The 26,879-nt window shown below is 41.5% G+C and overlaps 1 protein-coding gene across 5 annotated transcripts in view; it reads left to right on the top strand.

Annotated features, from left to right (window-relative positions):
- The window catches only part of STXBP6 (syntaxin binding protein 6), a 265,201-nt gene extending 242,880 nt beyond the window's left edge, over positions 1-22,321 (top strand). For all 5 annotated transcript variants that reach the window (XM_030930514.1, XM_030930516.1, XM_030930517.1 and 2 more), the window contains 2 exons: positions 12,687-12,844; positions 19,231-22,321. In XM_030930514.1, coding sequence (XP_030786374.1) covers positions 12,687-12,844; positions 19,231-19,254 — 182 coding nt within the window. In that variant the 3' untranslated portion in view covers positions 19,255-22,321. The remainder of the gene's footprint in view (positions 1-12,686; positions 12,845-19,230) is intronic.
- The last annotated feature ends 4,558 nt before the right edge of the window (positions 22,322-26,879 follow it).

A 26,879-nucleotide genomic window follows, 5' to 3' on the forward strand; every position in this document is an offset into this window, starting at 1 on the left:
TGTTCTTTTTCTTTTCTTTCTCCTATTCCCAAACTACCACCAGCGTCATAATTTCAAAAATGATCTTGGTCCAGATTATCCCCATTTTAAAACACTACAATGGCTTCTGCTTGCACTTAAGAGCTCTCATTAGCGTGGTCTATAAGCCCCTATCTAATCTGTCTGTTGCTTAGCTCTCCAGTCTCTTCTCAAGCCACTTTTCCCCTTCTATGGCCACACCGGTGGTCTTTCACTTTCTAGAACACATAAAGGGGTTTTCCCCTTTCAAGCCTTTGCACATGTACTTTTCCCCAGCTTATCTCCTTGCACACAGCTTACGTCTTCAGATGCAGCTTTCAGACTGATTCTAAGTCAGTCCCTCTTCCCTTGAATAAACTATCACAGCACGGTGTTTGTTAACAGCCTGGAAAATTACTGTGTTTCAGCAATTGAATTTTTTATTATAACATATTTTTATACATACACACCCCTACACGTATTTTTTTAACCATACACATCCTGCCTCCTATTTCTAGACCATAACCTCCTTGCTGGGCATGGGGTGGGGACAATGTGTGTGGAGAGTATGTCTATTTTGCCTACAACTGTGTTCCCAGCCTACTGCTGTGCCTAATGCAAATAATAGGTAACCAAAAAAAAAAACAAAAAAATAATTCAATAAATAAACAAACCTGCAGGGAAATGTAAAAGGTGGAATGACATCTGATGAGTATGAATTACCAGGTGATTATGGAAGGAAAGTAGATCAGTGGTTGAGTAACCAGTGTCTGCAAAGTCTCAGAGGCAAGAAAAGAGATGTATCTGTTAAGATGCTGATTTTATTCCTTGGAGACTGATGAGATTATATGCATGGAAAGGAAACACTTTTATTTGCACTTTGTTTCATGGTCAGTTTATTAAATATTTCTACTGAACAATTTGAAAAGCCAAATTTTCTTAAACTTTTATAAACATTGTTTATGAAACTTAGTTGATGAAGTTAAACAATTTAAACTGCAATCACAGTTTAATAGGACTGATTATTTTGACTAGATACTTTAAACAGACAAGGCATATGCAAAAATAATAATTACAGTACTTAAAGGAATATCATATTTAACCTGTAATGAACTAGCAACACCATAGGTTTAATTTCTGTCTTCATTATTTATTTTCTTCTCCAATCAAAGTGCTTATTTCCATATTTCCTGAGTGTAGAGGATTGAGTTGGTAATCAGTTGATTTTTAGTGGGGGCACACTGCCTGGTTTATTCTTCTAAGGCGATTCAAACTTGAGTCCCTGAATATCTCACTGGGTCTTCATGTGAACCTCATGTTTCACCTCGGTAGCACCGTTTAAGCTGTATTCTTCACATCCGCCCAGTGATTTCAACTTGATGGGCTTTCTCCCAAAATGGTGCATCTTTTACGTTGCTTGGCCAGCATTACATAATCCTCTATGTCATTCTTGTGTGTCGCTCTGGTATAGTAGCATTATTGTGAACATACAGATGCCTTATTAGTATCTTATTATAATTTGTCACGTTGTCTAGAAGTTTCTTCCTCTGGAAGATGCAATTGGATCTGAACAGATAGCCGAATTTCTAAAGAGGAGAACGCATTCACTACTTTGGAATGCATCATTGTCATTCTTTCTACCTAGTGGATATATTTGACCATTAATGCTCATTAGTGCTTTCTGTAACTTTCTACTCTTTCTGAAATTATTTGGCTTACTCATAGTTTTCTGTATTTGCCCATTGCTACTCACACAGATAGAGACAAATACATACATTTGTAGGTAGATAAATACTTAAAATACCCAGATATTTTAATACTTTTTACTAATTAAAATCAATAAAACATCCAATTATAATCAATTTTATTTTGTATTTCAGCTTCATTTTTGTACATTTTATGTTAACTCTCTTGTTAATGTATCATTAAGAAATTATGGCTTCCACAAAGTCATATACAATTACTGTAATTATCTTTATTGTGATAACTTTTATTACTATTGATGTTCTAAATATCACATCAGTGATCTTGCCCAGTGATCTCCTTTAAACTGGTTTCTTTTTCATTTTAGCACTGTCCCTATCATCTTTAGAGGTATCCTTGCTGTCTGGCAATAATGAGGTATTTTAGGCCTATTTGAGTTTTCCTTGCCCAAAGGTTTGGAATCTGCTGCTTCCCAAAGAAGTTTGCTTTCTTCTAGCAGAAAATATTGCTAGACACCTAAATCTGAGTGTGAGGCTTGCATTTCAATACCGATGCTGAAAACAAACAAATAAAAAAAATGTGCTACTGCTGATGTTGGAACACCCTTAGGGACAGAGCTGGATGCAGTGTTCTTTGTTAAGCTTTTTGTTCACATGGATTTGTTTTCAAATTCATTTATTATATGTTCTACATAGTAAGAAACTGATAAAACTTTAAGGATTTTCTATAATCTGTCAAGAAACATTGAGGCAGTAGATAATTGTTGGGGGTCCTGCAGAGGTGGCAAGCGAATAGCCTGGAACTAGATTAGGAAAGGCCTTCTTGGTTGTGTTGTATTAGGGGTGAGCAGCAAAGCATGGAAATGAGAAAGTGGCATGATCAGGTTACCAGTATAGAAAGAGGATCAGGTACTAGAGGACTTAGAGACTAGTGGCAGGAACACCATCCAGGCAGCTGTCTTTGTCCAGTACGACTGAAATAGAACCTAAAGTACCATGGGGGCTAGAAATAATGTGGAGGACTAAGTGAAGAGCCCTTGCTGAGAGAGAATGTCCTGGATTCTCTGAGCATTTTGATGTGGGATATGATGGAGAAGTTAAGAGTCAGGTCAGTTGAGAGTAGAAGACTAGGTGAACAGAGGAGCCATTAACTGACACAATGAATTTAGGAGGAGGTCAGAAGAAGGGCAGGAAGGAAAAGATTGGGCTAATATGAAGGTTTTTAATTTGTGAAGCAGACAAATATAGACAGTGTCTGGCACATGTTTGTTCTATAATAAGTGAGCTGAATGAATCAGTTATTGCTAATGATACAGAGTACATTGAGCTCATACTATGTTATTAGCCCTATGCTAAATATGTATTTCATTTACTTCTCACACTAGTTCATATGAAAAATAAATACTGGTTTTTTGTTTGTTTGTTTATGACAAGGTCTGGCTCTATTGTCCAGGCTGGAGTGCAGCGGCTCCATCTTAGCTCACAGAAACCTCTGCCTCCCAGGCTCAAGCCATCTTCCCACCTCAGCCTCTGCAGTAACTGGGACTATAGGCATGCACCACCAAGCCCAGCTAGTTTTTGTATTTCTTACAGAGATGGGGTTTCCCCATGTTGTCCAGGCTGATCTCAAAACTCCTGAGCTAAAGTGATCCACCCACCTGGGCCTCCCAAAGTGCTGAGATTACAGGCATGAGTCACCACACCCGGCCAAAAATAGGTACTGTTTTTTATTGACATTAAACCAATGAAAAAGCATAGGCTCATAGAGATTAAGTAACTTATCTGAGGCCACATAGTTGATATTTGGCAAAGTCAGGCTCAAGCCTAGACCTTTCTGACTTTGTATCTCTAATCAGGAAGGTAATGAAGGAAGAATCAGAGTGATAGGGGTTGGGGAATGGATCAAGAAATAATGTGTTTTAGAAGCCAACAGAAAGAACAGCTTTCAGAAGTAGTCAGTCAGTTTGTGGTCCCATGGCCAACTGGAGGAAACTTAAAATAGGCAATGGACTTGATAGGTCATTGGTGAGTTTGAGAGAACAGTGTTGTTAGCATGGGGTGGGGTAGTCCACTGGAGGTTCAAAACAATTGTGACATATGAGAGTAACAATAGGGGAGACTCCTCCTTCATGAATGTTCATGGTGATGAGAGTAGGGAAAGAAAGATGAGCTAAGTAGAGAGCTTAACAGAAAGACTCTCCAGTGCCAGATAACAAGTTTATCTCATTAGTAATGGCTAAGGTTCAGTGTCTATGGGCCAAACACTGTTCTAAATGCCCCATTTGCACTTCACCTCATTCCTCACAGCAACCTCATGAGATAGATACTAGACCAATCCCTAGGACAGGTGAGAAAACTGAAGCACAAAAGGGTAAGTAATTTGTTCGAGGTAACACAGCTGGTAAGTAGCAAGTATGTTGAACAGAATTTGCTTGTTAACCAGTAGCATTGTGTAGAGAGTTTTCAATTTGTATGTATAAGGACTTGAAATTACAGTTATTAGAGTATTAGAGTAAAAGTCCCTAGCTTCCAACTGTAATAAAAGTAGAGACCTGTACATCATAGCTGGTTTGTCAGCAAACATAACCCAAGACAGAACAAAATCCATTTTACCAAATTTAGAGCCACGTTAGGTTTTTAACCTCAGAACAAGGGTTGCCTGTTTTTTGAGAGTCTGATAATCTCTGAACAAAACAGATGCAAAAGAAGTATTATTGAATTCATTCTCCTGATACCCTGTAACTATTCATAAGAACCAAGGTTAAGTAAATCCTGAAGATACCCGTGAGTGTTTATGCATTTCCTGAATTTAATTGTTTAAAGATACCTGAATAAAATTCTAAATGTTTGACCTCTGTCAATGAGAATATTGAAACAGTGAATTGAGAGGATTGTATGAGCTCATAGTTGTCTATATGACAGGGAGGGGGCATTGGGCTTTTTTCTGAGGCTTTAGTTAGCCTCTGGGGCAGATATGCTTGTGACTTGGGAATAGGCTGGGGTTCCACTGCATTACCTTCACAATGCTAAAAGAAGACCTAATAGAATGGTCCATTCTTCGCTTGGTAACAACAGCAATCGATAATTCCAAGGTGTCCTTCAAGTAGGCTTTTGCGTTTATGGGCTTACAAAGTATTCCTGAGCACTGAGTCCATTTTTCTTTGTCATCCAGCTCCAGGCAACAAACAAGTAAGTTTCTTGGTCCTTGAAATTAGCCAACTTGAGACAAAAGATAATTCTGAAACCGCCGTTGAGCACGCTATCTGTTCTGTATCCTCTATAAAGCAAGCCTTTTTAATGTAATTACATGACCTATTACTAAATTGATGAGGACAGCCTGAATTTATTTTTCCTCCTTTAACTTAGGAGTCAGTGTAGTCTATTGTAGCATTTCTGAGTGCAAGTTCTGCAGAATTTCACCCTACTAAGATACTTGGCCAAAAAAACCCTATGAGTAAATATGTTTGGGAAGCTCTGCATACCATACTTCTCCTGCTCTCACCCCTGCCTCCTTTTCATTCAGTTTACATTAACACATTAAAGATTTTCCAAAGTTCTGCAATAAAGGAACGTGGCTAGATCTCATTTCACGAAGTCATTTTGTCATAGAACTGAGCTTTTCTTGGAACACTATAACTCACAGAACCATTTCGGCAAATGCTGACATAGATGTTAAGAGCTTTGGAGTCAATTTGTGGCTAATCTTGGGTAAGCTACTTCACCTCCCCGTGCATGTGTTTCCTTAACTATAACATAAGGGTAAGAGTATCTCCCTTCGAGGAATGTAACATCTTACCATAGTACCTGCCACCTAGTATGGTAGCTGTTCTGTGATTGTGATTGACCAATGTTCACACTGTATCCTGCCCAGCTTGGGTTAACAGCTCTTCCTTTTGGAAAGGCTTGATGTAACCAGAATTTTTTAAAGAATTTTTCTGGTTAGTCATTACCACAAAAGTATGGATGAAATTTAACTTTTTGGAAGAATCTCCATCTTAAAAGAGGATAGTAGAGGTTGTCCAACATTGAAATGCAGTGATGTTGTGTCCAGAATTGGTGGGTTCTTGGTCTTGCTGACTTCAAGAATGAAGCCATGGACCCTCACGGTGAGTGTTACAGTTCCTAAAGATGGTGTGTCCAGAGTTTGTTCCTTCACATGTTCAGATGTGTCCAGAGTTTCTTCCTTCTGGTGGGTTCGTGGTCTCGCTGGCTTCAGGAATGAAGCTGCAGACATTCGCGGTGAGTGTTATAGCTCTTAAGGGCAGCGCGTCTGGAGTTGTTCATTCCTCCCGTCCGGAGTTGTTTGTCCCTCCCAGTGGGTTCGTGGTCTCGCTGGCTTCAGGAGTGAAGCTGCAGACCTTCACGGTGAGTGTTACAGCTCATAAAGGCAGCACGGACCCAAAGAGTAAGCATCGGCAAGATTTATTGCAAAGAACAAAAGAACAAAGCTTCCACAGCGTGGAAGGGGACCCGAGCAGGTTGCCACTGCTGGCTCCAGGAGTGAAGCTGCAGACCTTCGTGGTGAGTGTTACAGCTCATAAAGGCAGTGCGGACCCAAAGAGTGAGCAACAGCAAGATTTATTGCAAAGAGCAAAAGAACAAAACTTCCACAGCATGGAAGGGTACCGGAGCCAGTTGCCATTGCTGGCTGGGGCAGCCTGCTTTTAGTCCCTTATCTGACCCCACCCACATCCTGCTGATTGGTTCATTTTACAGAGAGCTGATTGGTCCGTTTTACAGATTGGTCCGTTTTACAGAGAGCTGATTGGTCCATTTTGACAGGGTGCTGATTGGTGCGTTTACAAACCTTTAGCTAGACACAGTGCTGATTGGTGCATTTACAATCCTTTAGCTAGACCCAGAGTGCTAGACAGAAAAGTTCTGGAAGTCCCCATTAGGTTAGCTAGACACAGAGCACTGATTGGTGCATTTACAAACCTTGAGCTAGACACAGAGTGCTGATTGGTGCATTTACAATCCTTTAGCTGACCATAAAAGTTCTCCAAGTCCCCACCCAATTCAGGAACCTAGCTGGCTTCCCCTAGTGGATCCTGCTCCAGGACCGTGGGCGGAGCTGCCCGCCAGTCCGGTGCTGCGCCCCCACACTCCTCAGCCTGTGGGAGGTTGTGACAGAGCAGGGGATGGCACCCGTTGGGGAGGCTCAGGCCTCACCAGCGCCCACCAGTGGAGGGGCTTGGGCATGGTGTGCTACAGGTCCCAAGCCCTGCCCCACAGGCAGGCAGCTGAGGTGGCGAGAATTCGAGCAGGGCAGGGGCGGGCCAGCAGTGCTGGGGGACCCAGCAAACCCTCCGCAGCTGCTGGCCCTGAGTGCTAAGCCCCTCACTGCCTGGGGCCTGTGGCACTTGCCAGCCACTCCAAGTGCGGGGCCGCCAAGCCTGTGCCCACCCAGAACTCAGGCTAGACCACGAACACCCTGGTTCCCGCTGGCACCTCTCTCTCCACACCTCCCTGCAAGCAGAGGGAGCCAGCTCTGGCCTTGGCCTGCCCAGAGTGGGGCTCCCACAGTGCAGCAGTGGGCTGAAGGACTCCTCAAGCGTGGCCAGAGTGGACACTGAGGCCGCGGAGGCACCGAGAGTGAGCGAAGGCTGCTAGCACGTTGTCACCTCTCAGTGTGATTTAGTATTGATTAGTCAGTGTAATATAGAAAGAGCTTGGTATTGCCTAAGTTCACAGATAATTAATGGACTTTGTGGATTAAGAACCAACTTCTATCACCGGGTAGGCCTTTGCATTTAATCACTCTGTTCATAGAAGTAAAAGCTAGTATCGTCATTATTATTTAAATTACTATTCATCTATAAAATATTTAGTGACAGTCACAGTACTAAACAGAGCCTCCTTTGAAGCATCATGATTATCATGCAACTGAATTACCAAGGATGGGGCAGAAGTAGAGCCACTCATCACAGGAAGCAGAACGGTGTCTAAGTGGCACTGAGTGACTTTGGGACTGAAAGGAGACCAGGCTCTCAGGGAGCCAGATCTCTATGTAACTTTTCTTTTGCTAATATGTGTTCTAGTGGTAGAAACACTGAGCAATAAAATTGTCACAGAGTGAAAGCAGAAGAAAGAAAAAAACACCATCTCAGGTGAATCCTACCTTTTTGTATCCTGTGAAATTAATTTACATGTCACTTATACTGAACAAGAGTTAATTGTACCTTAGGTACTACCCATGAAAATAACTTTGCTAAGAAAAATAACTCTAGATGTGAATAGAATAGGGCCTACTTCATCTACGCAGAGAATAAATTATTATTGAATACTTTTGGCAGATTATATGAGAGTCACCAATGTTCCTGGCCTATAAACAGATTAAATATAATAGGTCTCCCTGCCAATTTTTGTGTTTGTTAGAACTCTTATCTATTTCATACATACATATTTTCCCAAAATTCAAATTAGTTTTCCTCTAAGTTAGTTTAGATAAGTGGGGTTTATTGGATAGTTATTCTTAAGTGGTTAAATTGATTATGGAATAGAAGTAGTTCAAGCAAAACTATTAAGAAATCTCTGTTTTAAAAGAGTGTTCTTAAATGAGCATGTTGACTCAGCACTGAGTATAGATGGGCATATATTATTTATATTTTAGATTATTTTTCTGCTGCCTTATTTTCCAAACAGGATGAATATTTTACATTTCAAATATCTCTATGTGTATTTCATAGAAGTAGCTGCTGAAAATTCTGTTGAAATTGCCTTTTACTAGCAATAGAATTAAGGATTTTAATTACCAAGATACACCCTGATGTGTAGCATGATCAAATGAAATTATGTTGATAATTGAACTGTTGGTGTATTTTATGTACTTCTTAAAAAGTTTCCTCCTTTCTCTTCACCTATCACTTCTCAATATACTTTACTCTTTTCTCTCATTTTTCTATACATTTAAATTTCTTTTCATTGTATTCTCAGTGACTGAACACAATGCTATAGCTTTATCTCCAGTTGCTCTCTCAATGAAGTCTTCTAAATCACTTAAAGTAAAAGATGTCAGCGTATATATTTTTTTAAAAGCACACGTTAAGTGGAACTGATATGAAGGCAAGATCAATGAAGCTAGATTGGGCTCAGCTCTACTCTCCAGAGACTAATTCCAAAAGTAGTTGACTTTATTTGCCATGGTTGACAGCTTCTCAGACTGCTTGAATAAATTTGAGTATTAATATGCTTCCTGTCTATTTAGAAAGAATTACTATGCCGTCTGCCTCAGGAGGCTGCTTTATTTCCAGATTTAATTCAGCACAATATGATGAGTCCCAACTTTTGAGTTAGGCGTCCTATTTACAAAACATGCGTGATTTAATAAGTATGTGTTCAACTCCCTCTCTGAGCAACATGCTGTGCTACACATAGCAGGATATACAAAGGTATGTAAGGAGTATCTTCTGCAAGCTTCAAAACACTTAGCCCCAAGATAGTAGAGAAGAGAGAGTGACATGCAATGGAATTGAGTGTGATGTGCCATTTTTTTTTTCAAAGTTACGTAGAAGATGTAGTCTTAAGGGGGGTGGAGGGACAAACTTCCATTGAGTACCTGCAGACACTGCATGTACATCTTCATCTCCACAGTAGACACGTGAGGTAAATGGTACAACCCACATTTTACAGATCAGACAAGTTAAATCACTCCCTTAAAGTCATTCTGCCAATTGTGTCAACATAATAGTGCCTGGCACATAGTATGTACTTCATGAATGGTTTTGAATGTTGAATAAATCTTTCAGGGAAGCAATTTTCAACATACACCAAGAGCCTATATGTGCTTTGAACCAGCAATTTTATTTCTAGTAATTGTCATAGATGTGGTAAAGATTGTGTGTATATGTGAGGCAGGAGGTTGGTAAAGAGGCAGAGTGTAGAGAGCTGTATAGGAGGTGACCTTTAGTTGTGAGGAAGGTGCCTAGACTAGACTCCCAGATTTCTGGCTGGATTAAGGACCTGAGCAGATATTGGGGTTGTTTGCTAAGCGGGGGACCCAAAGGAAAAGTAGGTGTGAAGGGAAAAGATAATGAGATGAGGTTTTGACTTACTGAACTCAAGATAACTTTGGGTCATTCTGTTGGAGTTTTCCATAAGAAAACCTATGGGCCTGGAACTCAGCAGCATGACCTAGTGAAAGATAAGGATTTGGTTATGGAAGTCAAGAGCTGGATGAGATTGCTCGAGAGAGAGTCTGTAGAGTGCAAAAGAGAAGAGAGTGAGGGGAAGAACCCTGGGATTACAGTTTGAGCAAGAGGATCCCAGATAGAAGAAAATAAGTCAGCAGAAGATCTAGGTCAATAGAAGAGAAATATTAAAGATTTAGGGAATTGTCAACAGAGCAAAATGATGTACTCAGAATTTGTAATCCAGCTGGGAAGTCATTGCATCTACAGGTGAAAAAGTCAAGTAGGAGAAGAGTTGCCCGTGATTGTACTTAATTAAGTAACCAAGAAGGATATAGATATTATTTAGGGATTTGAGTGGAGGGAGAGATTGGAATTGACCTGAAGCTTAATAAAGGTGATGGGACTTCACTGGGCCTCAAATGTGGGCAGAATTGAAACTGGAAGAGGTTATTTCAACTGAGGAAATGAAATTTGTTCAAATTCATCCTGATGCCTAAAAATAACTGAAGGTGGATTTCCTATTGGCAGTAGTCAGCAATGTCATCTTTCAACAGTGAAGACAGCATCTAGTTCTCTATGAGTTATAATGACTCCTGCTAAACAGTATCATATAAAACTGAGTGTGATGTTACCTGACATCATGTGCAAGATTAATTTCAAATAACAAAGCAGCAAGGCTTATGTATAGTGGGTTCAATCCAGAAACACAATGTGAAGATCATGCAGGTCAATTCCAGTGGGAAAAGGCAAGTCTTGGTTATATACCCTCTTAATTTTATAGTAGCTAATTCTAAAATCCTTTTGATTTAAGGCAGCTATTCCTAGTGGTGAAGTTGCAGCTTCCCTGCCCTATCTTTTCCCAGTCCCCTGGTGGCTAAGCTGTGAATAAATGGAAGGAAGCAGAAAAAGGAGATTTTCTTGTGCCCTCTCTCAACTCCTCTGCGCCCTTCTCCATCTTCCTGTTCCACCCCATTGGCCTCTTCCTTTTTTGAGAAAACTTGACTTTCGATGTGGCATGGGTAATAACTCTTAATTTACCAAGAGGAGTACCTTGAGGACGGAAACAGTCAGGTGTTACCTTGGGAAATAACCTGTCAAAACCTATCTGTATACCAGTCTGCCCACAATTCTGTCTTAGTGATTGCTTCTCTGGACCAACATCGTATCTGCAAAGAACAAGGTAGAGAATAAGGAAAAGTCACTGGAAAACCAGACTCAAGTTCTATCCATGTCACTTCCCTAGTGATACAGTCTCATGCAAGCCTCTTAACCTCTGCTAGTCTCAATCCTATCAGTAGAATTGTGACAATCAAGTGAGATAATATTTGTGAAGTTGCCGTATGATTGCAAAGTGTATTCAAGGGTTGAGCATATGGATAGGTTATTACCATAGTTATGAGTATGATATGAAAGCAAAGGGGACCGAGATTTCTCCTCCTAAATCTGTTCTGAAGACCCAGACCTTTCATTCCAACCTTGCATTCAACCAGATTTACCTAGAACCTGCACTTCCTCTGCTCCCTGTTTATCTGTGCTGATTTATCTTGGTTCATGTAGTGCTTGATGCAACTGAGTAACACTGAGTTAACCCCATTCTCCTCCCCTTAGTGCATAATTGAATCCCTTGAAATCCATCATTAAAGAAGAAAAATGGAAAAACATTTACTAAGTGCTTCCTCCAGTCCAGGCACTTTCTTTGCCTGAGATCCTTTTCCACAAACCACAGACTGTGCCCAAAGAGGAGAAATTAAGAAACCTTTGCCGCTGAGACCAGTGCAAATTGCATTTCTATTAAAAGCTGTCTGTGGCTGGATGTATCCATCCCAGGTACAAAGTTAAATGATGTAATAAACGTATTCAAAGACATAAAGCCATTATATAAAATGCCATTAAATATCTCACACTCAATGTTAACAAAATACAGCTATAAATTTCCTTTGGTTGTCATTTTGCAAGTTGCTATTTCTCAGTGATTAATGCATCGGCAAGTTCTTCACTATTGAATTTTGCTGCCCAGTCCTGGCAAATGGGATGTCAGGAATGCGTGACCCTTTGAGATGCAATGGCTTTCAACTTTCTTGGTATCACCACTCCTGAGTTTGGAAGTACCAAGTTTCTTCTAGCGCTGGTTTCTATCACTGTTTTGTACCTGCTGGCTAAGTATGGTCCTGAGGCTCCGTGTTTCACATACTAGAGATCAGAGGCAAGGAGTCCCAACCATCCGAGCCATGGTACAGAATTCAAGGTTGGGAGCAGACACATCTACTCTGAGCTTTGAGACTGGATCATAGCTCGTACATGAAGCTGTACATTTTGGGATGTTCTTTACTTGCTGGATGAAGGGGTAAAATGAAGAAGAAGAGTTGGAAGGAATATAGAACATTCTGTCTAGAAAAGTTCTGTGGTCCCAGTTTTCCTATGGTTATTCACCGAAACCACGGGTCAAAAGGAAGTAACATAAGATCCAGATATGTCTCACTGAACTTGCCTAATTCTGTGAACTTGTCAATATTTTCACTTATCTTTGCAAACCAAGTTGTAAATCCAGACAGGCCCCATCCTTTTGAGCCTCATCAGATACTGGCAGAATGGAAATTACTGGCGTGTTAGTGATGGGATTATAAAGAAGCATTTAGGATTTTCCTAGGTCCTGGAGTCAATGGCTGTTCTTGCTACAAGTGTATCAGTCAAACCCAATCAAAAGAAATGTCGTCGGCCTGTTTCCTAGACACTAGACGAGTGGCCTTTCTGCAGTGTGACCTGCCTTCCTCTTACAGGGTACTCACCCTGCAGGAGTCTGGTCACTGTGGGTCAGCCGAGCCAGCTTCTGATGCTCCTGCTCTCCTCCTTTCAGGAAACAGCATCCTCCATTCAGCTGCCGACAGCGTGACCAGCGCAGTGCAGAAGGCAAGCCAGGCCTTGAATGAGCGCGGAGAGAGATTAGGCCGAGCAGAGGAGAAGACAGAAGACCTGAAGAACAGTGCCCAGCAGTTTGCAGAAACTGCGCACAAGGTGGGCCAAGAGAGGGGCGGGCTTCTCAGCTCTGGGGTGTTGGGGAGCTACAGTGCCAAGAAACTTTATTTCAGTATTTTCCTGTCATGAGATACAAAATTAAGATTTTTATTTCCCCTTTATGTAATTCCCATCTGCTACTTACTAAACACCTGAGTCGTGGAAAATTTCTTCTTGTACCTGGTTTCTTTGGCTCTTTTCTGATGTCCTCATCCATTTCTCTGACCTTCTGACCTTGGATCTTTAGGAACTATGGACCATCTTTAGTTCCTGCTCAGAAGTTTAGGGCTCAGGTATCGAGGCACAGAATAGCGGGTGGGGGAGAAGAGATCAGGTCTTCGAATATCCCTGCCCAACTTAGCCAACACATAGAGGACATGAGGCTGCTCGTGCTTGCTTTTCCATCCTGTCCCTTTCTCATCCTGAGTCTGCCATTGTGTCCTTATCTCTTCACCAGACACAAAGCAAGCCCTAGTCCCAGGGAACTATGCACCTCGGGGCTAGTTTTCCCTCTGAGAGGGGTGGGTTGTTATTTCAGGGCCTCAATTCTGGGGCTCTGAGCTTGACCTGACCAGCGCTGAGCTGCCAGCAATACTCTCTGCTGCCCCTGAATCCAGAGAAGGGCATTTCCTGCTTGACTGAGTGCGCACTGCACATTCTCATACTGGCTGAGAACTGCGTCTTTTAGAAGGGAAAGGGGCAGTTTTTATTGGCAGCCAGCTATCTAAGGCAGTCATAAACCAAAGGAAAGAGAGGCCCTGTTGGTCAGGTGATAAAGAGGATTTATTACTGTTCTTGTGTTTCAGATCAAAGGGCAGTTTTTTTCTGGTTAGTGGTTTGAATTTAGGCTTCCAGAAACAACATCTGCTGATGACTTGTGTTGGCATGTCAGACTTATACCATCTGGCCCTTAAAATACACTTTTCAGGTGACCTTTTGGGGAAAAAAAAATAACTGGCTTTAACAGAAACCCCACTTCTGCTGAGGAAACAAGGATGGATAGATAGCCTAAAAAGCAATGAGAAAAATATCCCCAGCTGAGTTGCGGTGACTTCTTCTGGAGGCTCACGCTCAGGTCCAGCTGGGGAACCAGCTCTGAGTGGATGACTCCTGCCTTCTCTTCCTGCATCCCCTTTGTGCAACCCTGTCTTGTCATCTTATTCATTCTCTTTCGTGACAGGGTCTTAATGCACTGTTGCCTGTGGGGCCCATTTCGAGTTCCTTCAAGGAGAATTGGCCAGATCTGCCTGAAAATGCAGACAGCCCTGCTGGAGGCCAGAGCCTCAGATTGCCGCTGTTGGTGCAGATGCAGAGAGAGTGAACTTGGATTTAAGGTCTCCCTAGTTCCTTCCTCCCTTCTCCAGTCTCTGTGACACAGAGATAATGATGACATGGAAATGCTGGCGTTACAGCGTCAGCTTGTTTAACAACAGCAGCAGCTTCCGTGATTTCAATGGGAGAACGGATAGTGGAAATCTGGGGAAACATTTAAGTTATTGAGTTGTGTAGAGAAGGCTAAAGGGAATAACTTTATGACAGTCTTCAGTTCTAGGAAGGGTGATAGTACAGGCATTTATCTTTCATGTCTTCCCACACAGAATAGAGCAATCAATAGTGCGCTGATAAAATTCTGCTAAAACAAGAATTTAGGTTAATGATTAAACCATGAACCAGGTTACCAAGGAAGATTGTGAAATTGCTCTTCCTAAGGCGGAGTAGACAATACCTGGATGTCATCCACGCAGGCGTCCCTCCCAGAGGGGGCTGTACAAACACTGGATTGGATCACCTAACCAGATGGCCTGAATTCTTGACCCTGGTAGCCCTGTTTCCCTGATACTGTGGCCAAGTTTGCTAGGTAGTTGGGAAAGCAATATGGAATCGTAGTTAACATCTTGTGTTTGAATATAGCTGTGTCATTTACCATCTTGGTGACCTTGGGCAAATGCTTCATTTCTCTAAGCCTCAGTTTTCTCATCAGTAAAATAGAGCACTATTCTTTATGAGAATGGTACCTACCTCTTAGAGTGTTCAGAGAATTGAATGAGTTCAAAGCTATTAGCACAGTATGTAGCACATATAAATCTAAATTACTATTATTTGTAATCATTTTCATATATATATGAAATATATATATGAATATATATATATATATATTTTTTTTTTAAGTGACCCTGCCCTATTCAGTCACATAATGAGCATGGTTGAGGGATTGGAGAATTGATACTGGTAATTGAGGATCCTCAACACAGGGACAGGGAAGGAATGGAGGAGAAGATTTTGTGCCTCCCAAACCCAAAGGGAAAAGGGTATGGGAGGGCCTCCTGCTAAATGTTGATACTATCTAAACACAGATCAGCCCTTGAAACAGGACCTATCAGGATAGAAACTAATGCAGCCACCAAAGGCAAAGGAGTCTCTGGCTTGACCAGTGGGAAAATGTATGCCTAGCAGTTACCTGCTTTCACTCAGGAGGTGTGAGGCATGGACAGCTTGTGTTTATTTTGGTTTCCCCTCCCTTAGGTAATCTCGGGGGGAAGAGGAGGGATTACTAGTGTCTGTTAATGTGTGTGAGTTTGAGAGTGTCATGGCCAGACTTGCAGTTGTCTGAAACTGGGATGTGTGCCTATGAATCACTGGCACTGGCAGTATTCCTAACGAGCAGACTGACCTCTCTAGATAAGGTGTGGCTATTTTCCCAGGGCCTAGGACTCTTGATTTGGACCTGCTAGGACAGGCTGACCATGAAGACATCATTTTACTGGACAAGCCACAGCCAGGCCTGCTGGTAAGGGGAGAGTTCAGAGATGGAACCCAGGCATTCTACCCCCTAGACAAGCATGGCTCTGTTGACTCAGAAGGAGTAAGTTGTGCTTACAAGTAGGGGCCAGAACACATGGCAGAGTCCTGAGCAGAAAATGGCAATGCCAGGTGGCAGCTCCTAGAGCTCCCAGCTGAATAAGGACACCCAACCCCAGCTGGAGAGTTTGGCACACCTTTGTAGAGTCCAGTAGAAAACGGTCTTTGGCCTTCTAACTTGTTCCAGGACTCCTGCAATGACCCAGGTGCAAGAGTGAATGAATCACTTTTGTACAACCCTGACTTCAAAATATGCAGGTGTTCGTCGTCTACAGTGCAGATAGAAAATGATCCTTTCCCCTCCGCCTCCCCAGACTGACTCCCCTACCTCCACTCTGGTGAGCCTGGTTTGAGGAAGTATGGTTCTTTCTTGAGCTCCCGACTTCATGCAAAGTTAACCTTAGGAAAATGACCACAGTCACAGAATCAGATCTGCTCACTTTCCCTTGCCGAAAAGCACATGTTGCAGCAGGTGCAGTGCTTTGACGGCCCCACCATAGGCAGTGAGTCAGTAGACAAGAGCATTACCCACATTCAGGCATCCTCAGATGACATTTCTTGCAGAGAAAAACATTGACCCACCCTGTTTTGCACTAGCCTACGTGTGTGAAGGAAGAAAGGGTGTGTGGCATATCTCTCACTGGGAGGGAATGGCTGCCTCTATCCTTACTACTTAAGGAGCTCAGGTCTGGGTCTTAGGAGCACAGGTCTTATAATATATAGTATTATACTATTATATTATTTTAATATAATACTATTGTATCATAATAGTATTATAAAAATAAAATACATCATTTTATTATTTATTTTTGTTGATAAATAATAAAATCGTGACTGATACCAGGGAGATATACTGATACTATATCTCCCTGGTATCAGTCACGATTTTATTATTATCATTTTTTAGGTTGAGTAGGTTACATGTGTAGCGTTGAAAGAGAACTCTTTCCATGAGATATTAAGAACACAAAATATATCAAAAGGAAATTTTAAATTTTAATAACTCTGACACCTAAATTTATCCATTGGCATTTAGAGTTGGAGACTTTTTTATAGACATAAGAGGAGGCTGAGGTGTGGAGCAGCTGTGACTTTAGAGCTCAAGGTCATACAGCAGATTTGTAGCAGCAGGTATCCTGACCTCATTTCATGCAGTGCTCTTTCTGCTTTACCTCCCTGCCTTCCATATTCTAACACTCCTAATTCCTAGGGAATTTTTAAACAAAAACTAAAATGATACTACTTTCTTAGTACATTCAGGCTGCTGTAACAAAATATCATCAACTGGGTGATTTATATACAACAGAAATTTATTTCTTACAATTCGGGAGGCTGGGAAGTCAAAGATCAAGGTACTGGCAAATCCTCTGTCTGGTGAGGGCCCGTTGTTTGATTCATACATGGCACCTTCTCGTCATGTCCTCACATGGTGGAAGCGGTGAGGGGTCTCGCTTCAGCCACTTTATAAGGACACTAATCTCATTCATGAGTGCTCTGCCCTCGTGACCTAACTGCCTCTCAAAGGTTCCACCTTCTAATAGTATCACCTTGGGGGTTAGGTTTCAACATAAGAATTTTGGGGAAACACAAACATTTGGACCATGGCAATACTCAAATAGCAAAATGTCCAGTAACTGTATTTCTGCAAATCTCAGCTGGTCGTGGGCCAGGGGCTCCCCTTAGCTCCATTCCAGATGCACTGTCCTGGTTACCAGGGTCTGGTTTGAACAGCAGCACAATCACAGTGCTGAAGATTAATGGTTGTGGGTAAATTGTCACAAGCCCATTAGTTGAAAGTTAACAGCTCATTGAATACCAGGACAGGAGCACTGATCAAATATTTATGGTCAGTATTTATTATGCACAACACTTAACCGCTCTGTGTTGATGTGATGGTCCATGTTGCTGAATAATGTATAAAAACTAGAAGCAGAGCAAGAAATAGAGGCCATACAGTGATGAGGTTCAGAGTGTGGCCAGGAAGTGGGACAGATCTGAGCTAGAGCCCTGGCTCTGCCATTTGCCCCAACCTGGACTATATGTTTCCTGGACTATAAACTCTTCGAGGTCAGGAGTACTTAGAGACCTCTACCCTTCTTGGCAAGAACCCACATCACTGAGCACAACAGCCTGGGCACATTCGGAACTTCCCAAACCGTGTGTCTGACAGTTGACTGACTGTCAGTGTCAGCATTGCAGAACATCTGTGGAGGTCTTCACCGGCATCACCAGAGAGAGGTACTAGGAGCTCTTTCAGCTGGTTTCCCAAGCAGAGATTAACTTATCAACATGAAGACTGGTCCAAAGGTCCCCTCTATCACATGCAAACCTGGCTGGGGACACTGCTTGTGAGTGTTGACCCTGCCTTTCCTGGTGGCTTAGCTGAGATGGCAGCCCCAGGGTTATAACTTACTTGTTGAAGATGTCAAGAAGAGAAAGAGAAGACTCGGGTTGCCCTGGCTTTTGCTGGAGAAATGGATTAGTGACATCTTCCAAAATGATGCAGAGCACCACTGGGTGAAATCAGTAGGATCGGCCTTACTAATTCTTAAAAGGCAGAAAGCCTGGTCAGGATGCAGATGACAGGGCTTTCTGCAAAGTTATTGCCTGCAGAGAATCACCTGTTCTTTGCTCAAAGGATTTCTGAGCCACAGAACCCTAACCCCAGTTGTTCCCAGCCCCAGCCACAGGAATTAGTCCCTGATACCAAACTCTGGATACATGAGGAGTTACAGTTCAGCCTCTGTTCTGCCTTCTGGTTCACATCACTGTATGGACTCCTTGGGAAAGATCTGGCTAAGAAAAGTGAAGACAAATTTAATTTTATGTTCTGTACCTGCATATCATTTCCTTAAATACATTATCGTGGGCTGGCTGGGCTTGGGAAAATATTGACTGATACTGTGGTAGTTTATATTCCCATTTAAAAGACCTAGTATTTCAATAGACTATGTTTTACAAACACCAATGGGAAAGGCATAAATCAAAGTCAGGATCTGGTGTGTTTTGGCCCTCGTGAATAACACAATTAAATTGTGAAGGGCTGTGGACTTGGTTGAATGTCCAGGCTGCATATTAAATAGATGGTTGTAGATTGTCTCACTAAAAGCTGTTGATTTTTAATACTTCATGAGATGCCAGTAAATACAATTCAGGGATGTCAGTTCTCCTGGATAGCTGGGAACCCCAGCTGTTCCTAGGGTAATTCACTCATTCTGCCTGTCCATTGGTTTTTTCATTTGTTCCTTCACTGTGATGAAAGAACACCACACAGCACTCCCTCCCGCCTGGATGCATACACCAGCAAAGCTGTCATGAGGAAGAGTAACAAATGAAATGTCCCAGGAACTATTTGAGAAAATGTTGCACATTTAAAGGTGCTACTGTAATTAGTAATGGTGATCTGCCACAGAGAGTAGAATTTTGTGTTGCTTCACATTGTGGAGGTGGAGAGGGAGCAGCACAGTGAAATCTCCCTGCTAATACCTGCTAAGAAAGTCTTACTTTTCTCATTCCTCTCTCCTTAGCTTGCCATGAAGCACAAATGTTGAGAAACTGCCTATCCTGGTGACCCTTCTTAAGAGAAACTGAAGAGTTTGTTCAGCAGTTTTTACAAGAATTCGGGACCTCCGCTTGCTTCTTTTTTTCCAATATTTGGACACTTAGCGTGGTTGTTGTTTTTTCTTTTCAGATGTTGATGTGAAAGAAGGGGTGTTGCATTTTTACATTTCCCTAATGATCTTGCTAATAAATACTACAATAGCATCAGCTTCATTTTGGGTTTTTCCCTCCCCCCACTGTGTGTATGTATGTGTGTATATATGTTTTGAATATGTTTTCTTTATTAAAAAATATTTTTTGTAGTTTGAATATGAAATTGGGACCAAATGATAAGCTGCGCTGGGTCTAAACTGGCAACGTGTGTTTTTTTCTCTGACATTAAGCAGGAAGACATTTTAATGTGGTGACATCAGATGTTATTTTTCCTAGATGAAAATGAAAGTCAAGCAGTGATTAGTTTCACTCACTGTCCTAGCTACACTTAATTTGAAGATTAAAATTCTACATTGTAGAAAACAATTGGATTTATTGGGGAAAACAGCAGTCTTAGATTTTGCTCCTTGTGTAGTTATCTTTTGCATGAACCATCACCTGCATTCAAAAATAAAAAATCAGAATCACAGATAGAAATATCTTTCCTGAGTTACAGCTTAAATACTCTTGCCACTTGTATCCAGGGTGTTTATTTGGAATTATCATATGAAGGATAAAAATTTGAGAGTAAAGGCCTAAAGAAAAGCCTGCCTAAAACCCTCTGTGTATTCACAGATGTCTCTCTTGTCATTGTCATAGTGATGGTCGCTGGTATGGAAAAGCGCTTATATTTTTATCAAAAAATTGATTTGTCCGGATAAAAGTCTGTGTCAATGATAATGTGAACAAGTAGTACATTTAAAATATTTGTCTTGTCTTTTTACAGTCACGCCTATTTTAGAGACACCTTCATAATGTCCTTGGGAAAGGGCCTTTAGTTTCTTGGTATCTGGATTTTGGAGGTTTTGATGCTGTTTTTGCTATCTATTTATTTAATGTAATTTAACATGTGAGTTTCTTGACAAATTGCATTTCATGGCAGTTGCACCTTGCCTGGTCTGATATAAAACACCACAATCACAAACCTTTACATTGCAGTCAGTTTCAATACAGTTACACACCTCGTGATTTTCAATTACTCAAGATAATAAGGGGCTTGGAGTCTGGAAGTTTTGTTTCCTAGAGGGTTAAAATGCTAAACATAAAAAAAGTTGTGCTTTTTTATGAAACAAGGAGACAAGCTGCACATCTCAGACATATTGTAAGCCTACCACCGCAGCGCATTGATTTTTAAGCTGCCTGAATCTTCAGGACCCCTATCTATTCCGTCCTATCCATTTTGCCAGTTGAGTCGATGTGTATTGCAGCCTCTTACATAGGAGCATAAGATGATTTTTGGATTGTTAATACTGATTTAAATAGCTTAAGTTCTCCTAACTAATCATTCCCAAGGAGAGAGAAAGTTTGTCTGTTGGGGGAAAAAATATTAGACGGTGCACATTAAAAGGGAGATGAGATTTGTTGGAGACAAATTTCAGAAGCCTTTTAGATGATCCAACTCAAGAAAACCCTCTATAAAATTTAATAAACTATATAAGTTAACTATAATATTTTATACTTTCTTTTTGGTGTCTTAAAAGTTTAAAGAAGCGAGGAACATGCCATTTGGTGAGTACCGTTGGAAGCTATTTTTATTTCTAGGAAAAGCCCCAAATATCACTCCAAATAGACTTTGCAGACCTCAGTTCAGAATACACACACACAGAGAGAGATGGCGGGGGGGAGAGAGAGAGAGAGAGAGGTATTTATCTTTCCAAATGGGATTCTGGTTTCAGAGAGAGAGAGTTGGTATAAATAATTGAAAGGATAAATCTAAAACCCCCTGACAATCCGCCAAATTCAAGAACAGAATTAGTTGCCAACTCTCTAACAACAGTGTTTGGGAAGCTGCTTCTAAAGTAGCTGAGGATGAGGTCATAAGCATACTGTGAAACCCAAGATTCTTCTTCCCTGGTAGAATTATAATAGTTACTGTTGATACATGTAACTATTCCATGAGTTGCCCTCTTTCCTCACTCTCTGCTTATCCTTTTAGACCTAAGTCTCATTGGAAATAGCCTGAATTAGAAGAAAGCCCACCTGAATCTTTATTAGCCCCCTCTAATGATTAGTTTCCAGGCTGTGTTCATACCTTTGACCTCTCAGTGTCAAAGTCCTACCTAGGCCTCCCCACAACAGAGAGGGCTGCAACAGCAATCCCTGCTCCTCCTTTACCTCCCAGCCTCTTGCAGAGGAGCCCAGTGATAACACATGTGAAGTTCTTTGCTATCCTTTTGTAGAAGGTGCTGCAGTACAAAGTATTCATACAGTCGAACTTAGACAAAATAACTCTCATCATTTGGGACCAGCTTGTTTGGCTGAGCTTGTCAGAAGACATTTCATTTGTTTCTTTCATTTCTGCACTTCTCTATGAATTTTGGGATACTATATTTCTGTGAAGGACTTACTGTATGGACAACTCATAAGGGAAAAAAACTTTCCAGTATTACCACTTCTTCCTGGAATATAGCTATAGTATTTCTCACTAGTATTATTAGATACCTGTGTACAGAAAGTATGCAGTTATTCAGGTTAATGTTTCATATTAAAGAATGTATTTGTAAAATGTAACATGATCAGTAGTTACCTTTTTTCAAGCTCTGAAGAAGTTCAAATTACGTGTTAGACTTAAATTACAGTGAAATCTGTTTTAATACTACTTTTGTGGCTAGCAAAGGTTGTGTATCTATTTAAAATTATTTACAGGATGCCCTAAATAAAGGGCATTAAAGATAGGTTTAGCTCTTAATTTTAGAAATTGTGACACTACTGATGTCTGTCGTACAGTTATTAATTCTTCAGAAGTTCTCTGAGATGTCAAATATAATTTTTGTTTAATTCAGAGATAAGTAACACCTGCTCTATTGATTCACTGTTACAGCAAACCCTAATTTTGTCATTAAATATTTTAACTCTGTGATGAAATTTGTTTCTTGCAGTTATTTATGAAATCTATAAAACACTACCAGATAAGTAAATGTCACCACATTTTTTATACTAATAGGAAAATCTTATGTGCCTAAGGGGAAACCTCAGAAGTAGTATTAGCATGATGATAAAATGTCATTACATATGTTCTAATGGAAGAGCTTGGAATGTAATAAAGACTAAAGAGCTAACCTTAATTTAGACAATGGAAATCTATTCAGCAAGTTTCTTTTTTCCTTCTCCTGGGTGAAGCAATTAAGCTGATTAATAATTACCTTTCTCCTGATATTAGTGATGTGCGCCATTCGAGTTCATATTATAGCATGTGCCCTCATTCAGCGAACTAGTTTCATGCCCTGTTAAATTGGAAAGAAGACTTGCTTGTATTGTGTCAATTTATTTTTATGGAAAAGCAAATGCAACATACTGCATCACCCCATTTGTTTTCAAGGGAAGTGATTTGGGCGACCACTGCAGCAGAACAGCTGTCTCTGGGTTGGCATGGATGCTCGATAAAGCAAGGAGAACTTGGAGATATTTCCTGGGAGGAGTGCAGGTGGAAAGGAAAGACTGCAATCTTCACTTTTCAGAGAAGAATGAGTAGAGAGATGGTTTGGATAGATGAGGACCCAGCCTTAAGTGAATTATGCATTTAAAGGCACTTGCTCTTGTGAACTAAATTATAAGCCGATTGCCCTGCAAAGATTATCCTTTTTTAATATAATTTTTATTAGCGATTGTACCACAACCAACTCAAATTTTATGGGAGGATTAATATAAGAAATCGGTGGTACCTTTTCCCCTGCATCAATGAGAACATACTTAGGAAAAACGATTGACTTATCATAATCATCATCTGCCTCAACAAGCAGATTGGGGCAGATGTGGGGAAACAAGGGGAGGCGCGGTGGAAAACACCAGAAATAAATTTCAAGATGCAAATGTCTGAGTATTGTTTTCTGTTGCTACCCATTCTGTGTGCCTTTCATAGGCTAACGTGTGGTAGCCGGAAGCATGTATGCATGTTCACCTAAGCACTCTCAGCAGGCGTGGAGAAGAGAGCTGTGCGCTGCTCCTGCATGGCCCCCTGAGACACTCTATGCCAGCTTCCTGCCCATCTTGGCACGGGTGGGCAGGGGACAGTACTTCCTAGTGCCAGTGAAATTGTGGCAGTGCTACAGGTGGACCATTATCAGAGCATGAAGACAAGCAAAGATGTAAGAGACACGGAAAAAGGACACATCCCACCCACAAGGCAAGTCTCACGTTCTCTAAACGTGAATGCACTAACAGTCCTCTTTAACAAGATGGTGCAAAGGACGGGTTTTCTTGTGGTTTGCTTTCTTAAAATCTAGAAAATACATCTAAAATGTATTTTCAACCTGATGCAACCAACCTGATGCTAAATTTGCCTTCATTTATACCTTCGCCCCAACCTTTTGAACAGTCTTCTTTCTCCTGTTCATACCCTCCTTGCTTCCTGGCCCTTCTTAAATCCTGCTTTAGCTCTCCCTAAGGCGTTACCCGTAAATAAAGTATTGGTTTACAGTGGCTTCTTAGAGCAGTTCCTCCACCCCGGCTGCCTGCCACAACCAATTGGGGAGCTTTTAGAAATAAACACATTTTACTCCCAAATTTGCCATTTTGATGTCCTTGGTCATGTTGTGTTTTCTAAAGGGAAAACAAAAACAAACAAAAAAAAAAATTCCAGCAGGTCTGGGATGATCAGGCACCTGGCTTCCCCAGATGTTTACTAGATTTTAAACCAGCAAATTAAAGCTGTTGAGGGCCAGGCTCATGCCTGTAATCCCAGCACTTTGAGAGGCTGAGGTGGACAGAACACTTGAGCCCAAGAGTTCGAGATCAGCCTGGGCAACATGGTGAAACCCCATCTCTACAAAAAATACAAAAAATAGCCAAGCGTGGTTGTGCACACCTATAGTCCCAGCTACTGAGGAGGCTGAGGTGGGAGGATCACTTGAGCCTGGGATGTTGAGGCTGCAGTGAGCCATGATTGTGCCACTACACTCCAGCCTGGGTGACAGAGCAAGACCTTGTCAAAAAAAAAAAAAAAAAAAAAAAAAACTATCGAGAAAATTATATATAATGTGCATTTAAGCTGTATTGCTACTATAGTGTAACCTGCCTTAACCCCCATTTTATTTTCTCCCTTAAGCCTCATCTGGAACCTCAGGATTTCCAGAGTTGTTATTTTCACTTCCCACCTCTCTCCCTCCCCTAAAGTTTTCTGACACATTTCTTCTTTCTGCTCACGAGTCATGAACCTGGGCATAACAGTGTCTGCCCCCGTGGTCCATCTCACTGGCCACTGATGGACGTAGTTCGATGAGGCAAAGCTGCCTTGCCTCCTTCAGCCCACAGGGACAAATGGACAGACCTACATGATGCTGAGTTGTTTGCCGATGTATATTATTATTGCTCTCACATTTTGTCTGTTAGACATTTTAAATGCTACTGATTTTCTCAGATAAAGTGGAGATATTTTTGTACATTATTTTCCTGTCTTTTGCATACTCAGCCAGCCCAAGGATGCCTGTTTCTATGGCTCCCAGCCTCATCACACATCCAGACTTAGATGTGTCAAGAGCTGGACAGGAATTTCTAGTCCTGCAAGTCCCAGGTGTCACTTGTCAACACTAGATATGGAGCCTTTGTCCCATGACATTGTATCACAATGCTTTGCCACTTTGATGACATGGAAAGAAGAAAAATGAGCCCATGAGTTCTCTGAGCTTAACCCTGTGATTTAAAACACGGCTTGGATGACCCATAGTATCTGAAGAAAATCCCTTAATTGTAACACTGCATCCTTAGTGTTTGAAGCCTCAAGCCTTCTGTTAGCTTTCCTTAAAACAATTCCTTTCTTTTACTGCCCCAGGAAGATAAATCCGGTTTCTACTATTAAATGTCATTTTATTCATAGTACAGTGGCTTCTTTCAGGGGATGTTTTGTGGTTTTGGAACTGGAGATACAGTGACTGACACTGGTAAACACATTTACATTGGTCCGAAACCTTCCAATACTGAAGGAGCCTTGGCATTTGGACAGAAGGAAAATGAGGGAAATAAGAATGTATGAATTGTGCCCTCCCTGGCACCTCCTGGGGTGGAAAAATAAAACGCATCGCCTTTTAACAGGCGTGGATGAGGACAGGGAGCCCCCTTGTGGTGATTTCCTGGAGGCAGCATTGCATCGTATTTAAGATGAGGACCTAGGTTCATCTGCCCTGCTCTAAAATCCAGCTCCAGTTTTATCACATGTTAGGCCTTGAGTAAGTTACTGACTCTCTCTGTGCCTGTTTTCTTTAAAATGGGGGTGATCATTATAAGGATTGATGAAATAATGAATGTAAAACCTTTAGCCCCGTGCCTGACACATAAGGGCTCCATGTATATCAGCTTGGCTGTGGGCTACTTCCCTGTAATGGACCCAGAACAAAGCAGTAAACTTTACAGGCCTGGATGCTTGCCACACTGTGCTGCTGGCTGGCAGAATAGACAAACCTTCCTTAAATTCCTGTTAGCATAGGACACACGGGGCAGACATTATTGTACCGAGGTACACTCATTTTTATGGCCCAGGGATGAAGAACCCTTGACATCCCATAGATGCCCACTCTGGGATAAAGAAGAGACTCCTGAACTACAAGCAGTCCTGTAGTGTTGGGCACTTTCTGGGAAAAAAAAAAATTTCCAAAAAGGCTAAATTTGCAAGAGAGAGAAGTGAGACAAATTGGCCTCCATGTCTGTCATCAGCGGGATGGAAATGAATGGTTTTATGATCTGGGAGATGATTGGATATGTCTTTTGGACAATAATTCATACTCCCCTTGAAAAGCAATGTTTACGGTTGTTCTACAGATATATTGGTGTGATTCCAAGGATGCTGGAAGGCCTTTCTCAAAAATAAGCCACTCCCAAATGACTTAAGTTGACAGTAATTTAAAGAGAACCATTTACTCCACAAATTGAACCTGGGTCTAGAGTGAAAATAGCTCTAAGAGAAAAAAGGAAGTGACTAACATCTCACTAATGTGTAAATTTGTAATAACATACCTTTTATGGAAGCATCTTGAGGCGTTCAGTTAAAAGGAAGGTCTCAGGTCGGGCGCGGTGGCTCAAGCCTGTAATCCCAGCACTTTGGGAGGCCGAGACGGGTGGATCACAAGGTCAGGATATCGAGACCATCCTGGCTAACACGCTGAAACCCCGTCTCTACTAAAAAATACAAAAAACTAGCTGGGCGAGGTGGCAGGCGCCTGTAGTCCCAGCTACTCGGGAGGCTGAGGCAGGAGAATGGCGTAAACCTGGGAGGCGGAGCTTGCAGTGAGCTGAGATCCGGCCACTGCAGTCCAGCCTGGGCGACAGAGCGAGATTCCGTCTCAAAAAAAAAAAAAAAAAAAAAAAAAAAAAAAGGTCTCAGAAATACTATGTTGTCAGCATACCATGTTCTCCCATAGTTGCCGTGATGCTATTAATGACCAACATTATTATTAGGTCATTTGGAAAGGACAGTCCAAGCAAGAGGAATCAT

This window comes from Rhinopithecus roxellana, chromosome 5, assembly GCF_007565055.1.
Source record: "Rhinopithecus roxellana isolate Shanxi Qingling chromosome 5, ASM756505v1, whole genome shotgun sequence".
Lineage (NCBI taxonomy): Eukaryota > Metazoa > Chordata > Mammalia > Primates > Cercopithecidae > Rhinopithecus > Rhinopithecus roxellana.